This window comes from Glycine soja, chromosome 8, assembly GCF_004193775.1.
Source record: "Glycine soja cultivar W05 chromosome 8, ASM419377v2, whole genome shotgun sequence".
Taxonomy (NCBI): Eukaryota; Viridiplantae; Streptophyta; class Magnoliopsida; order Fabales; family Fabaceae; genus Glycine; species Glycine soja.
Window position 1 is genome coordinate 39495096 of NC_041009.1, and position 15078 is coordinate 39510173.

The 15078-nt window shown below is 35.0% G+C and overlaps 1 protein-coding gene and 1 long non-coding RNA gene across 3 annotated transcripts; both read left to right on the forward strand.

Annotated features, from left to right (window-relative positions):
- Positions 1–996: 996 nt before the first annotated feature.
- LOC114423124 (high affinity nitrate transporter 2.5-like) lies at positions 997–4361 on the forward strand. Its single transcript, XM_028389748.1, has 2 exons — positions 997–2635; positions 3807–4361. Exons 1-2 carry the CDS (start codon positions 1482–1484, stop codon positions 4177–4179), a joined length of 1527 nt encoding a protein of 508 aa, XP_028245549.1. The 5' UTR covers positions 997–1481; the 3' UTR covers positions 4180–4361.
- A 729-nt stretch (positions 4362–5090) lies between these two features.
- Positions 5091–7421, forward strand: LOC114421128. Of its 2 annotated transcripts, XR_003668489.1 has the most exons (5): positions 5091–5543; positions 5920–5969; positions 6142–6409; positions 6506–6876; positions 7096–7421. It is a non-coding gene; the product is annotated as an uncharacterized LOC114421128 (long non-coding RNA). The 2 variants fall into 2 exon arrangements; XR_003668490.1 differs by lacking the exon at positions 5920–5969 and having other exon boundaries at positions 5095–5543.
- Positions 7422–15078: the final 7657 nt, after the last annotated feature.

The window sequence follows — 15078 nt, forward strand, 5'->3', positions numbered from 1 at the left end:
AAAATTACAAGAAAGACTCTAATTAAAAAAATTAAACAAATTCTCCGTTAGAAAAATTAATCATTAATAAATCTGTTAATTTTTTTTTTTACATGTTAACGCACACCCGAAACAAAACACTTACAAATTTACAATGTAAATCATAATGATGAATAAACCTAAAATTGTTTGTACTTTTTCTTGGTTTTAATGTCTTTAAAATTTGGATTTTTACTGCAGGATATGATGACAGTCTTGAGAATTCCACTCCAAACAATTATAATTTAATTCATCATATTTTGGTTTTAATGTCGTCTTTAAAATTTAGGTACGATGATAGTCTTGAGAATTTAACTCCAAACAATGTAAGTACAATTCATCATTTTGATTTGATAAGAAAAAAGTAGTAAAACACACTCTCTCCGAAGCATGTTTGATAAGTTACATAATGATGTTTTTATTGTCTTTAATCTTTATTTCTCGTTCTCTATAATGTGGATCAACTAGAGATGTTATGTAAGAGCCATATTTTTAACCATATCCGCTAACGACTTAGGACACACAAAAATATATACTATAAAAATTAACCCTCCCAAGGAAAATTGAGAGCTACCTAATATGCTAGTGCTCCATCATAGTAGCACAGAAGTGTTAGGATACAATTGTCTTTTTACAAATATAGAGAAAAACAAATGCTAATAGTTAATTATGCAGAGAAGCAACCTCAACCTACCAAAAGAAAACATCAAAAATCATCAATAAATACAATTTCCTCAACTTCACACTCAAACAGATTCCAAAGTCAATGCATGTTACACAACTTGATTGCAAGAATCTTTCCTTCGAGAAATTCCTTGGTTTGAAATGAATCGTGCTATATACCACTAGCTAGTTGTCTCATCAACTTTTAGTCAAAATTTGAATTTTCCTTCATTTCCCAAGTCCCTTTCTTTTGCCATTGATTTCCAACCTGGTTCACTCTTCCCAGATTAAAAACAAAGTAAAAAAAAAATGTGAGTCGGCTTATGGAGGAGTTTTTAACCTCCCAACTGTGCCTCTCTCACATATGAAAAGTCAAATATTACAGACACAATTCTCCAAGTCTCAGTTTTCTGAACCAATCTGCTTCTGTTAAGTTTCAAAAACTGCCAGCCTTGAAAAGACAAGAACATCTATTTTTATATCTTTTACTTAGTTATCTTGGTATATCTCTATTACTCATCCTCATATGAATCAAAAGAATATCCCGGATTTTTTTTATTGGGTTTGTTGTAATTCTGTTGTTGAGTAGAATATTAAGAAGGTTGCAAGCAATGAAAAGGGGAGAAAAGTTTATCCAATTTTCGTTTTCCATAGGAGGAACCTTGTCCTAGAAACAAGGCCCTGTGCATCCCTTACCTCTGCTCTTATCACACACACACAAAGGTCTTATATATTCCAAACCAAATCAATAGCTAAACACTTACCCTTTTGCTTAGGCCAGTCGAAACTAAGGTACAAACATGGATATAGAACTCCCTGCTGCAACTGCCAATGAATCACAACAACAAAAGTTTGCTCTACCTGTGGATTCTGAAAACAAGGCCACTGTGTTCAGATTATTTTCCTTAGCCAATCCCCACATGAGAGCTTTTCACCTATCATGGGTCTCTTTCTTTGCATGCTTCGTGTCTAGCTTTGCTGCACCACCCCTTCTCCCCATAATCCGCGACAACCTCAACCTCACAGCCACTGACATTGGAAACGCCGGCGTGGCGTCGGTCTCAGGAGCCGTCTTGGCAAGAATTGCGATGGGAACAGCCTGTGACTTGGTCGGACCGCGCCTGGCCTCTGCATCATTAATTCTCCTCACAGCACCGTTTGTGTACTTCACATCCATCATCAACTCTTCCACCTCTTACCTTCTAGTTCGGTTCTTCACCGGCTTCTCGCTGGCCACATTTGTATCTACCCAGTTCTGGATGAGCTCCATGTTCTCTGCTCCGGTGGTTGGTTCAGCCAACGGATTCTCTGGTGGATGGGGAAACCTTGGAGGAGGGGCTACCCAGCTCATCATGCCTCTAGTATTCTCCCTCATCCGCGACATTGGCGCTTCCAAATTCACTGCGTGGAGGATCGCATTCTTTGTCCCTGCCATGTTCCAAATGCTAACAGCATTCTCCATCCTCTTATTTGGTCAGGACATGCCCGATGGGAACTTCCACCGCTTGAAGAAGTCAGGGGAAAAAGCCAAAGATGATTTCTCTAGAGTTTTGTTTCATGGTGTTACTAACTATAGGGGATGGATTCTAGGGTTGACTTATGGATACTGCTTTGGGGTGGAGTTGACCATAGACAACATCATTGCTGAGTACTTCTATGATAGGTTTAATCTCAAACTCCACACTGCTGGAATCATTGCTGCAAGCTTTGGCTTGGCTAACTTTTTTTCTAGGCCTGGTGGGGGTTATATATCTGATGTAATGGCTAAGAGGTTTGGCATGAGGGGAAGATTGTGGGCTTTATGGATATGCCAAACCTTGGCTGGTGTTTTCTGCATAATTCTTGGCCTGGTGGGATCTTTAAGTGTATCCATTGTTGTTATGATCATATTCTCTGTGTTCGTCCAAGCCGCGTGTGGAATGACCTTTGGGATTGTTCCTTTTGTCTCAAGAAGGTAAGGTTTTGAGTCACTATATTTCAATTACAATCACTTGAGTTTTTATCTTTAGTCTTAGGATGTGTTTGATTCCTATTTCTAAATATTGTTTGTGGTTTTTGAAAAAACAACAAAGAAAATCACTCACACCAAGTTCTTGTCTCATCACATATAGCATCAGTCTAGCTAACTCATTCTTGAATTAGAACCACTAAACAAAAAAGAAGAGGATGAGAAAACATGTCTCAGTTGTCTCTACTTTTGGTTTGTAAGACATTTGTTTTGGAAAAGTTTTCAGAGATTTTGTACGAGAAATTGATTGTTGAGAAGTATGAAATTATTTTAAAAATCAGCTTTTAAAACCAAAAAGTGAGAAGGGAATCGAACATGTCCTTCTTAAAGCGCTTTCCCTATTCTCCACTATGTATAAATCATTATTTAGCAAATTTTGCAAATTCAACATTTCCATTATAGTAATCAATAGTTAAGTGTCAGACTCAGATTAACCACAAAGGGGAGAAAATATGAGAACAAAAGAAATGTCAATTTAGTTGTTTAATTTATTATAACCTATCAGATCACCTGACACAACAGGCAAAGTAGTCCTTAATTATATGTGTAACAGGTTAAGACAAATGATTCTCTTGCACATAGCATATGTTTCATGCATCTTCTTTCCTTCTTTAGACTAGCAGTAAAGATAACTACTCTTAACAGCTCTGTTTTGACCAACAAATGATTCCAAAGCTTACAATAGATTTCAACACAATAAATATGTGCAATCACAGTCACATCACATGCACACTTGACACAAGGTTGAAAGCTGGTAAAGTTTGTTCACAAAAAGATAGTCATATAAACAAAGTGCATATATAATTATATGGGTCTATTTGGATAAGCTTTTTAAAAAACACTTCTAAGAAAAAAAAGATAAACTTCTTTTTTAAGATAAAATAAACTTTCTATTAGTTAATTATTCACTGATTTGTAAAAACTCTCATAATTTTTCTAAAAGATGAGAGGACATCTACAAATTAATTAATGTAGAGTTCATTTTACCTTATGGAGAAATTCATCTCTTTTTTTTTTATTATTTTCTTTTCCTACAAGTACTTATAGAGAAATTTATCCAACCAAATCCTATCTAAATAATTTTTTTGTGATTAATTCTAACAATATGCATTTTCAGGTCATTAGGAGTTATATCTGGAATGACAGGAGGAGGAGGCAACGTGGGAGCAGTTGTCACCCAACTAATTTTCTTCAAAGGATCCAGATTTTCAAAAGAAAGAGGAATCACTCTAATGGGAGCCATGATCATAATATGCAGCCTGCCAATATGCTTAATCTACTTTCCCCAATGGGGTGGCATGTTCTCTGGTCCTTCATCTAAAAAGGTCACAGAGGAAGATTACTACTTGGCTGAGTGGAACTCAAAGGAGAAGGAGAAAGGCTCCCATCATGCAAGCTTGAAATTTGCTGATAATAGCAGAAGTGAAAGAGGCAGAAAGCTGAATGCTTCAACCGAGCTTACCGAGGAAATCACACCCCCACATGTTTGATTGCTCCTCTTGAACTTCTTAATGTTAACCCTTGTACCTTCACTTAAGCCTGCCCCTGAAGTTTGTGATATCAAATCAATGTGTGTTCATATGTTTGCTATATAATGAAGCTTTCCTTGGGAAGTGAAATGGTTCCAAGACTGTTTAAATTTTCTGCTTTGATATCTCGTTATTATTCCCTACTCTAGATCCACAAGGTTTGATTTGATAATTGTGCATAGTCTTCACTCTTCAGTAACATCCACCCTTGGTAAATACTCCCTCTAGTCTCAAATTTTTATTATTGGACTAAAAACTGAATTTAAAATTTATTTAGAAATTTTGATCGGTCAAACAACTAAAAATCAAATTTTTAAAAAAGTTTTAGGGACTAAAAACTTAAGTTCTTAGTAGTTTTTTTGTAAGTTCTTACTATTTCTAGGGTTGGGATTACCACAATAATAATTGATGAATCCAAACTAATTATCCTTTAATTAAGATTGAATCTCTTATGAAGGTGAATTATCCTAATGTTCTTTTTTAGATACAAGAATTATTTTGATCCATTCTCGAGATAAAAGAATATTGGCCAATTAAACTAATTACTAATCTTGTCGTAATTGAATTTTAGTTGGACTCTTTAGGATGGATGATAAATGATAATTCATCAGTTCTTTGAAAGACTAAATCTACTCTCATGATTTAAGTCCTGAGTTCAATTTTTACATATTCAATATTTAGGTTCACCTCTAAGTTCTATCTACATATTCACAATATGTGAATAAGCGGTAAGTAAATTTATATTAATAGACTTCAATAAGAATTAAATAAAAAGATATCCAAACATTAACAAAAGAGTGAAACAATCAATCCATTCTCTACAATGTATCAAAGCTTAATAATGCCAAATTCTAAATACTAAAAAACTACTGGAACATGGACATAATGGAACCAAAGAGATTCAATAAGAACATTAATAGAATGGGCTCTAGGTCCGTAATTAAATGGTCCAACGTCTATATAGGATTGGCTTTTACTTTTTGCCCCCATTGATATTTACTGCTTGGACAAAATTGTACTCCAAGATGTATGACCGGTAACCCTAGCACCCCCAACCTAATTTGTTCTCCATGTTGCCCCAACCCACAACACCCCTCTTCCTGACTTCCTTGGCGGCACCACCGTAGCTACGCCATAGTCAACCTCAAACCCTGCTACAATAATGTCAAAGTTTACCTCAAACCCCGCGTCTCCCTCATTCATTCAACCTAACCGTAGGACCCCCCCTTCCCCTTCATGCGATGTTGGCATTTCCCTCATAACACAATGTCTCCCCCAATTCTCAAAGCATCCCTTTTCCCTTTCGTGCGACACTGACGACAAAGGTGAGTTTCCCGCCCCTTCCTTTCCCGAACTGTGCAATGGGGCATTTGAACAAAATTTAAAGGTGTTTGGGTTCAATGGGTTGTTTGGGTTGCAAACCTATCCGAAATGAGTATTCCAAAATTCCATCCACAAATTTCAGAATAGGCATTCTGGAAGGCAGTGAACATTCTGGAACATGTGTTCCATAAGAGGTTTGTTGTAGTTCTGGAGCACCTATTTCGGATATCTAGAGCCTTTTGGAATACCCATTTTGGAATTTTAAGGGTAGGAATTCTAGATTACCCAATCAAGAATGATAAAGGACTTTTGGAATGCCATTTCCCGATTGATATTCTTCTTTGTTTTTGACTTTATTATTTGAATGATTGTGCTTAGGTTGTGAGAACAAGAGTAGAATAATCACTCCATGATGGTTTGATTGTGAGGTTAGTCATTTTGTTAGGTCAATGATTATTTAAGTTGTTTGGACCTGTTTTGCATTTGTATAATTACTATTAAGGAGGTTAGAATAATTGCTTAACATTCATAGATGTGAAGTTATTTAAAATTAGGTTTTGACATTTTGTATATTTATGTTCAAATGGCATGTACAAAAAGAGTCAATTTAGATGGTGACAATCATGGTGATAAACGCATAAGACCTACAATGTCAAATCGTAAGTGACATGTAGAAAGTCAAGTAGTGGAGCATGTTCAACCTGTGGTGGTTGATGAGCCTATGGTGATTGATGAGCTTGTGGAGCTTGTTAAGCCTTTGAAGCAACAGGACCCAAAAGCCACTGATGTCTTTCCTAGTGGGCTTGAGGACACATCATTGTTGACCTCATATGTCGATCACATGGCTTGAAGCTTATAGGACAGACTGGTAAACTACTAACTGCATTTGAATATTTTTATATTTATTGAACTATTCAAACATTCATTTTTTGTTGGAACTTATTTGGTAATTATCTACTTGGAGGGTCATGTTGAACTAAAGTTAGTATCATTGGGAGAAAGCTCAAGAAGGAAATTGCCCTACATGAGCAGATAAAGGAGTTGGTCAAGGGGTCTAGTTTATTTTTGTTGACCACATGCAGCTAGGAGAAAGTAGGCAAGGGACTGTTGTCTGCTTTTGCAAAGAGGTGGCATAGGGAGACAAACATGTTCCATTTGCTTGTGAGAGAGGTGAAGATAACACTAGATGATGTGTCATTGTTACTACATAATCCCATTATTGGATTTTTTTTTACAATTTTCAGCATATGGAAAAGGATGCAGCAGTTCTTGTGTTGGAGGAGTTACTTGGAGTTAAAACGAAGGATGCACATAAAGAGAGAAAGAAAACATGAGGTGCATACGTTGTCTTAGTTGGTTGCGAGATTTGTATGCCCATTTGTTGTGTCTGATCTCAAAACAACAATAACAAAACTGATGTGTCATTATTTTCTCCTATTTCTTACACCTTTCTGTCACCATTTTAATTATTAATTAGCCTTAATTGTCAAATTAATTATGCAATTTTATCATTTGGGCTTACTTGACTAATTATGTGTTTTAATTTAATTTCAGGAGAATTATAAGCAATTGGGCTTAAATCCGAAATTGGGCTAAACTGGCTTGGACTTGAAGAGAGCAGACAATTTTATTTGCTGTCCAATTTTATTTTATTTCATTTTTGGGCTGTATTTTTGTTATTGGGCCCAAAATCAAATTTGTAAGCTTTGGAGCCCAGCTACTAGGATTTTTAGGTGGTCGGTTACTGTTCACATAGGGAGAGTTTGGTAAGGTTTCATTTTTCAGTTTTTCGTGTTACTGTTCATGCACATGGTACTGTTCACGTAGCAACTCCATTTTCATTTTCTGCTTCAAATTCCAGTTTCGTTTTCTGCTTTTAATTCCAATTTTGTTTTCATTTCTGTCTTCTAATTTCAGTTCGTTTTCTGCCTTTGATTTCCTATTTGTTTCTGCATTTCGTTTCCAATTGCAATTTCATTTTCGATTTCTGTTTGTAGATTCATTTTCATTTTTGTGTTGCAATTAGTTTCCAGTTGTTGTTTTCATTTTTGTTGTTAATGGAAGGCTGAATCTCTAGTGTTGCTTTCTCTTGAGGATTAAGCATAACTCTCTTTGAGGTTTTGTTATTAATATTAAATTCTGATTAATTTTTCCCCTTCACCAATTATTCTGTATTATTGCCGATATTAATTCATGCATGCTTAATGCTTGATTAATTATCTCTGTGCTTAATTAATGTTCATGCTTAATGGACATGTGAGAGGGATTAATTGGTGTATGTGTTGCTTAATCACATAATGACAGCCTTGTGTTAATTTTCGCTTAGTAAATTAATTTCGGGTTGGATTAAGTGGTTGAACTGATTAAGGATAAATTCTCATAACCTAGGATAAGAGATTTGTTTTTGAATCAAGGGGAAACAACATGTTTTAGATCTGTTATCTTTTTAATTCAAGTTTGCTTGCTGTTTAAATTACAAAAACAAACAAACTCCCCCCTCCCATTTCGTTACTGTTTTATTATTATTGTTATGAACATTTGTTTGACCATTGCTCACTGGGAGACAACCTAGGATCACTTCCTAGATACTGCATTTTAATGTTTATTTGATTTGAGTACAACTTCGATCAAAAACCCAACTCAAATGCAATCACCCGAGCCCATTTCAATAACTCATCTCAGTTATCAAATACCTACATAAACAACATACAACATAAGTTTGTCAAAGTTCATATTTTCTAATAGTACATAAATTATATAAAAAAAATACACAAGAGAATTACCTCTGTAGTTGTAAAAAAATTCACTACAATCATTATTTTTTATGTCTCTCTCGAATTCATTCCTTATATCTTCACCAATATTGACTTTATCCAACATGTTTTTGAAGTAATCTTCCTCCATAATAACTACAATTTTAAACTAACAACATCTAGTACAAATGAATTTTAATTATATTATTTAATTGAAATTCTTAAAATTTAATGATTACGCCAGAAAAGGCAATTCTAAATGTAAATTAAAATGACAAATTATGAATTTCAAGAAAATATTTTCAGAATCCTCTTTCTAGAATGTTACTTGTTTTTCAGAATAGGTAATCCATAGTACATAAATAACCCTTTAGAAATAGCCTATTCGGGCTACACAAATCGCTCTTTCGGAATAGACTTTCCATACCACACAATAACCATTTTGGAATAGCTATTCTGGACTACCAAATCCCCCTTCAAGAATATCCTTTCCGGACTACAAAATCCCCCTTCCAGAATAGCTATTATGGAAACTACAATATATATTATGAAACGAGCAATTCAAAACTTATATTGCACTTTCTAGAACAACTATTCCAGAAAGGTAATTTTAGTAGTTTGGAAAGACTATTCAATGGGCTTTCAATAATAATGATAACCCTTCTAGAATAGCCTATCCGGATTCTTTTGATATATTCCTCTTCGAGACCCCATATGTCAAAAAAATAAACATGAATAAAAATAGAAAACAACACAACTTAATAGTATGTGTGTCGAGTCAGCCTCACATGAGTTATGCAAATGAACGAAAACAACCAAATATTTAGGAAAAAAACCAACCTTTGTGAGATTTAACAATTAAACGCAAATGGAGACAACATTGCATGTAGAGACGACACTCCAATAGAGGTGAAGGCTGTTGAGAGTAGTTGAAGGGGGTGTTCAGCGTGTTAGGAGAAATAGGTTCGGAAGAGGGAAGAGGAAAGTTATAAAATGAGAATGGTAGTTTAGGGATATTTTAAAAGTGGGGTGTAGGAAGCAAAATGAGAATGCAGGGAGTAAAAACCTATGGGATGGAGTACATATACCTAGGTCCTAATGGGCTTAAACCCAATAAATTTAAAATTTTAAGAGGAATAAGATGGTCTAGGTCATGCCATAACCATGGAAACTGCAATGTCTATCTTAATATGTCATAAGGGATACTAAATGTCAATCATGTATCCAAAGATTGGGTATTTTGTACAGGTTATGACCTTTGGCCAGCCTAGTTATATATAATATATTTTTTATCAATAAATATTAATTGTTAATATGTTAATTTTTTGTTAATGGAGGGACTCGAAGTCATGACCTATCCCTTTCTTCCTTCTACTTTTATCATGAGCTTTATATAACGTATGTTACATACTTACATTCGATTATAGTAAATTATTTGTCAACTATTAGACATGTTTAATATTGACAATAATATTTTTATTATCCATATTATGAAAACCACGTGCATTCAAGACTCACCCCACAGGTTTCCTTGCTAGATAGAAAACATTTACTTTTCTTCTGTAACAAGACCTTTTTTCTAAATCGAAAAAGAAAAAAATCATCTTTTCTCCTTATCTTTGGATAAAAAAACCTTCAATGGTTTAAGTTCTACTCTGACCCTTAATTAAAGGCTCCTGACAATTGTGAAGTCTATTTTTTCTTAATTGTTTTGCTAATTTTTAAGTATTTATATTTCTACTGTTATTTACAACAGAGACCATTTTGTGAGTTGAGCACACTAGCTAGAGTCTTTTGCTCAATTTATGAAATTGTGTAATATCAATTAGGATTATAGATCCATAATTGTCTATTAGTTCTAGTAAGTAAGGATAAATAATGATCTTTGTTGTGTAGAAATATAACATTAATAAACTAAGTTTGTGTCTTCATTAGTTAGAATTAGGTTTCTCTAGAACGTAATAATATTGATAGGCTAAATACTAAGAACTTGTTTTGGGTTGTCTCTTAGTAATGGAAATTATCAATGAGCTTATCTTAATTATCGAAAAAAAATGAAGGAGAGATCATTTGCTAGAGCTTCTGAATAAGTAGAACTAGTGTATCTAAAAATGAAAATTACATCATTGAATCATTGACCACCTTAAAAAACTAAAACGGAGATTACATTAGAGCCTTTAAATTGTTGAATTTCAAGCATCTATTTTTTTTCCTTATTGTTTTAATTATTAATTTTGTTGGACAAGTGGCATCAATAACTTAAGAAGGGGTGAATTAAGTCTTACAAAATTTCCCACTAACAAACTTTTAACTCCCTTTTAAAAGATAGGCTCAGAATGCAGAAGAAGAAGCAACAATCAATTTAATAATGTTATTTAAACATGTAAGACAAAATTGATTGCAATAAAATAAATAAGATAAGGGAAGAGAGAATTGCAAACTCAATTTATACTGGTTCGGCCACTTTCCGTGCCTACGACCAGTCCTCAAGTAACCCACTTGAGATTTTCCACTATCTCTGTAAATCCTTTACAGACTTTGAACACACCTTGGGATCCCTCACCCTTGTGTTCAAGATTCTCACACTCCAAGAGACACATCGTCTCTTGATTACAATTAAGTTCAAGAGATGAACAAAAATATTTCTCTCCTTTAGAGTAGATGATACAAATTGAAGATCCTAGATAAATTCTCAATAGATTTGCAAGTGTTAGGCCAAGAGTTGTTTAGAGAGCATTTTACAATTAAGTTCTCTTAGAACATCTCTCTCTTTTTTTGAAGTCAGACACACATATATATAGGCCTATCATGCCTTTTCAAAATGATTTGAAGAGATGTGTCTTTTCAAAAAAAATTTCTAAAGTTTTTTCACTGGTAATCGATTATAGGTTTCTGGTAATCGATTACACAGTTATATTTTGAAGGGTCATGACTTTTCAAAGCGTTTTCTAAAGTGTCGTTACTGGTAATCGATTACAAACATTTGGTAATCGATTCTAAGATTTAAAATTCAAATTTCAAAACCCTTTTGAAAAGCTCATTTGAAATCTTGTCTTCTGGTAATCGGTTACACTGCCTGGTAATCGATTACCAATGCCTTGATTTGTTGGCAAATAACTGTTTGAGGCCAAAGTTGATCAACCAGTGAGATTCTTTTAACAAATGAACTAAGGTCTTATCTTTTTCTTGATCTTGTTTGCTTGACCTTGAATTAATCTTGAAGCAATCTCTATTTTCTTAACCTTGAATGTTTCTTGAAGCAATCTTGTTTGATTATACTTTTGGCATCATCAAAAACCTGTATTCATACATTTACATTCTCCCCCTTTTTTGATGATGATAATCATTATCAAGTAAATTCTTTTCGACATCATCAAAACCTGCATGATTCATATTCTCCCCCTTTTTGATGATGACAACCATTATCAAGTAAATTCTTTTTGGCATCATCAAAACCTGCATGATTCACATTCTCTCCCTTTTTGATTATGACAACCATCTGTAGGTTAGGAGTAAAAAGAATATTTATTTTGGTTGTTTACTCCACCTTGATTTTGCAATGATTGCGTATATGAGACAATTGAAGATTTCATAGATTTCACATATATATAAAAAATTGTCTCAATAAAAATAGATAATTCCCCTTACTATCTGATGGAAGCTTGCTTGTGGGGCTTCTATGGAGGCTGGATCTTTGAGCTTCAATAGGGTCCTTTAATGGTGATTTTCCACCATGGAGATGCAGCGGAAGACAAAGGAAAAGAGGTGAGAGGAGGCGCCATCCATTAAGGAATAAGCCATGGAAGAAGGAGCTTCACCACCAAGATGAGCCTTGGATAAGAAGCTTGGAGATGATGCTTCAATGGAGGAAAAGAAAGAGAGAAAGGGGGAGCACGAAATTGAAGGAATAAAAGAGGGAGAGAAGTGGAACTTTGAAGTGTGTCTCATAGGACTTTCATTCATCAAAGTTACAACAAGTGTTACACATGCTTCTATTTATAGACTAGGTAGCTTCCTTGAGAAGCTTTCTTGAGAAAACTTCCTTGAGAAACTTCTTTGAGAAAACTTCCTTGAGAAGCTAGAGCTTAGCTACACACACCCCTTACATAACTAAGCTCACCTCCTTGAGAAGCTTCCTTAAGAAGATTCCTAAAGAAGCTAGAGCTTAGCTACACATACCTCTCTAATAGCTAAGCTCACCTCCTTAAGATGAGAAGCTAGAGCTTAACTATGCACCCCCTATAATAACTAAGCTCACCCCCATGGCAAAATACATGAAAATACAAAAAAAAAATCCCTACAACAAAGACTACTCAAAATACCTCGAAATACAAGGCTAAAACCCTATACTACTAGAATGGCCAAAATACAAGGCCCAAACGAAGGAAAAACCTATTCTAATATTTACAAAGATAAGCGGGCTCATACTTAGCCCATGGGCTCAAAATCTACCCTAAGGCTCATGAGAATCCTAGGGCCTTCCCTTGGATCTCTAGCCCAATCTACTTGGAGTCTTCTATCCAATGCCCTTGCGGGATAGGATTGCATCATTCCCTCCACCTTGGAAAGGATTTGACCTCAAATCCCGAGGTTCTTCATACTCTGGGCTCCTTCCCTCGACACCTATAAAAAGAACAAAAACATATGTATTAGTGGTGTTTGGTATGTTGAAGTAAGGTAAGGTTTGAAAACCCATTTCCTGGGCATCTTCCCATGAAGGAACATGGTTCCTCACCAACTCAATGAGTGGTGCTACAAGTATAGAAAAATATGGGACAAACCTTTTGTAAAAGTTTGTTAAGTAATGGAAGTCCCAAATTTTTCTTATACTTGGTGGAGTGGGTCATTCAGGAATGACCTTTATTCTCTTAGGGTTCATGGGAACCCCTTGATCACTATTTGACAAATTAAGAAAAGTAACGCAATAAAACATACATTTTCCTATATTTTCATATTGATTATTCCTACCAAAAAGTATGACAAACCTAAGGTGTCCCATATGAGTACCTAAGTTTGTATTGAAACTAAAAATAAGAACAAACCTGCCTAATGGGTCCCTATGTACACACACCATGAACATGTTAGGTGCACGAGTGATTTTACAAAAGAGGGTTGCACCACTTAAAACATTCATCATACCACTTATTTTAGGGACTTGGTGCCTAATAATATCTATTTTGGGCACCAACAAAGCACAAGGATTTAAGCTCTTGCGAACCAAACCCTCATCCAACAACTTCTTTACTTGAGGAATAAACTCAAGCCCAAGAGGTGTGGCAATGCTAGCAAGTGTCTTTTTAAAAAAGAGAAAATGTGGATGTTGTCTAAGAGGGAAAGTTTCTTTAATGTTTGTCTTTATTGTAAAATGAGTTTCCTTCTTAGTCAACCTCTTGGAGGAGAGACACTTACCTCCTTACGCTTCTCTTTAATCACTAATGGTTGTCCTTCTTCTTGGGAGTAGATTTCTTCACTAGATTCTTCCCCTTTTGCTTCTTCACTTTCGCTAGAGGAAGGTGAAGTAGTAGCCTTATCTTGGCTACTATAAATGTCTTGGCCCCTCATAATCATGGTTTTTGTGGTGGGGCATTGAGAAGTAATATGTCCTTTTCCAAGACATTTAAAGCACTTTATAGAGCTAGTTTTCTCTTGCATACTAGCCTTAGGGGCTTGCTTTTCTAATGTCTTCCCCTTATCATCTTTGGGCTTAGAAGGTGTCACCCCTAATATGCCTTGACCTTGGTCTTTCTTTGGATAAGAGTGAGAGCCATAAGATTTTGACGTAGACTTCTTTTTAAGTTGTTGCTCTACCCTTATTTCCCAAACTAAGTTAGCCTCTACATTGTCCTTCCCATGGAAGTATGGGAGGTTAATGTTAGCCTCTTGAGACTTTCTTTCCTTTTCTCTTCTATAGGAGTGAGGTCTAAGATGTGACCTATGCCTTCCTTCTTAATAGTCACGAAGTTCTTTACTTAGGCTCTTGTAAGAGTTATGACTACTATAAGAGTTATGACTACTATAGGAGGCATGTTTTTCTCTTTTCATTTCTTTCATTATTTTTCTTCTTTCTTCCTCTCTTATTTTCTTTCTTTTATCTTAACTTATTTCTTCCACTCTTTTTTTCCTTTTTCTTTTCTCTCTTGTTTTTCTTTCCATAACTTGAGGGAACTCAACTCATCTAAGATTCTAGATAAAGGGTCTTTATGACTAGTACCCTCACCATTAACACTAGATGAATGATGACTCATGTTGGTTCCTAAGTTGTGGTTCTTTCTTGTTGGAGGTTTGAAAACAAAAGGTAAAAGAAACTATGGTTGAAACTAGCCAAAATAAACACTAAAAGAGGTGTGAAAGATAAGGTAAAAAACTAATTGGTAAAAGGAAAGCTATCTAGGCGGTTTGACAATGGAAGGTAAAGGAAATAAGTTATGAAAGTAAGCAAGAAATGTAAACTAGGCGAATCCTAAGAGTGTTTGGATGACCACATTCAAGGTTCCCAACAAAATACTCACTATCCTAAGGAAAATTGCCTAAAATTATTACACACAAATGGAAGTTTGGTAATCTATTGGAGGCTCCCAACACACTTCCAATGAAAGGCCTTTTTGTTACAAAACTTGAAAGCAATGAAGGTAAGTAAATTGCAAATTACAAAATTACAAAACGGTCCTTAATTTTGGTGGTTGTTCTCTCTTTGGTGATTCACTCAATTTGGAGTGCTTCTTAGTCCAATAGCTCTTAAGGTGGTTGGCCCCTTTCTTCTTGACTCAAATTCTTCAAGGGATGG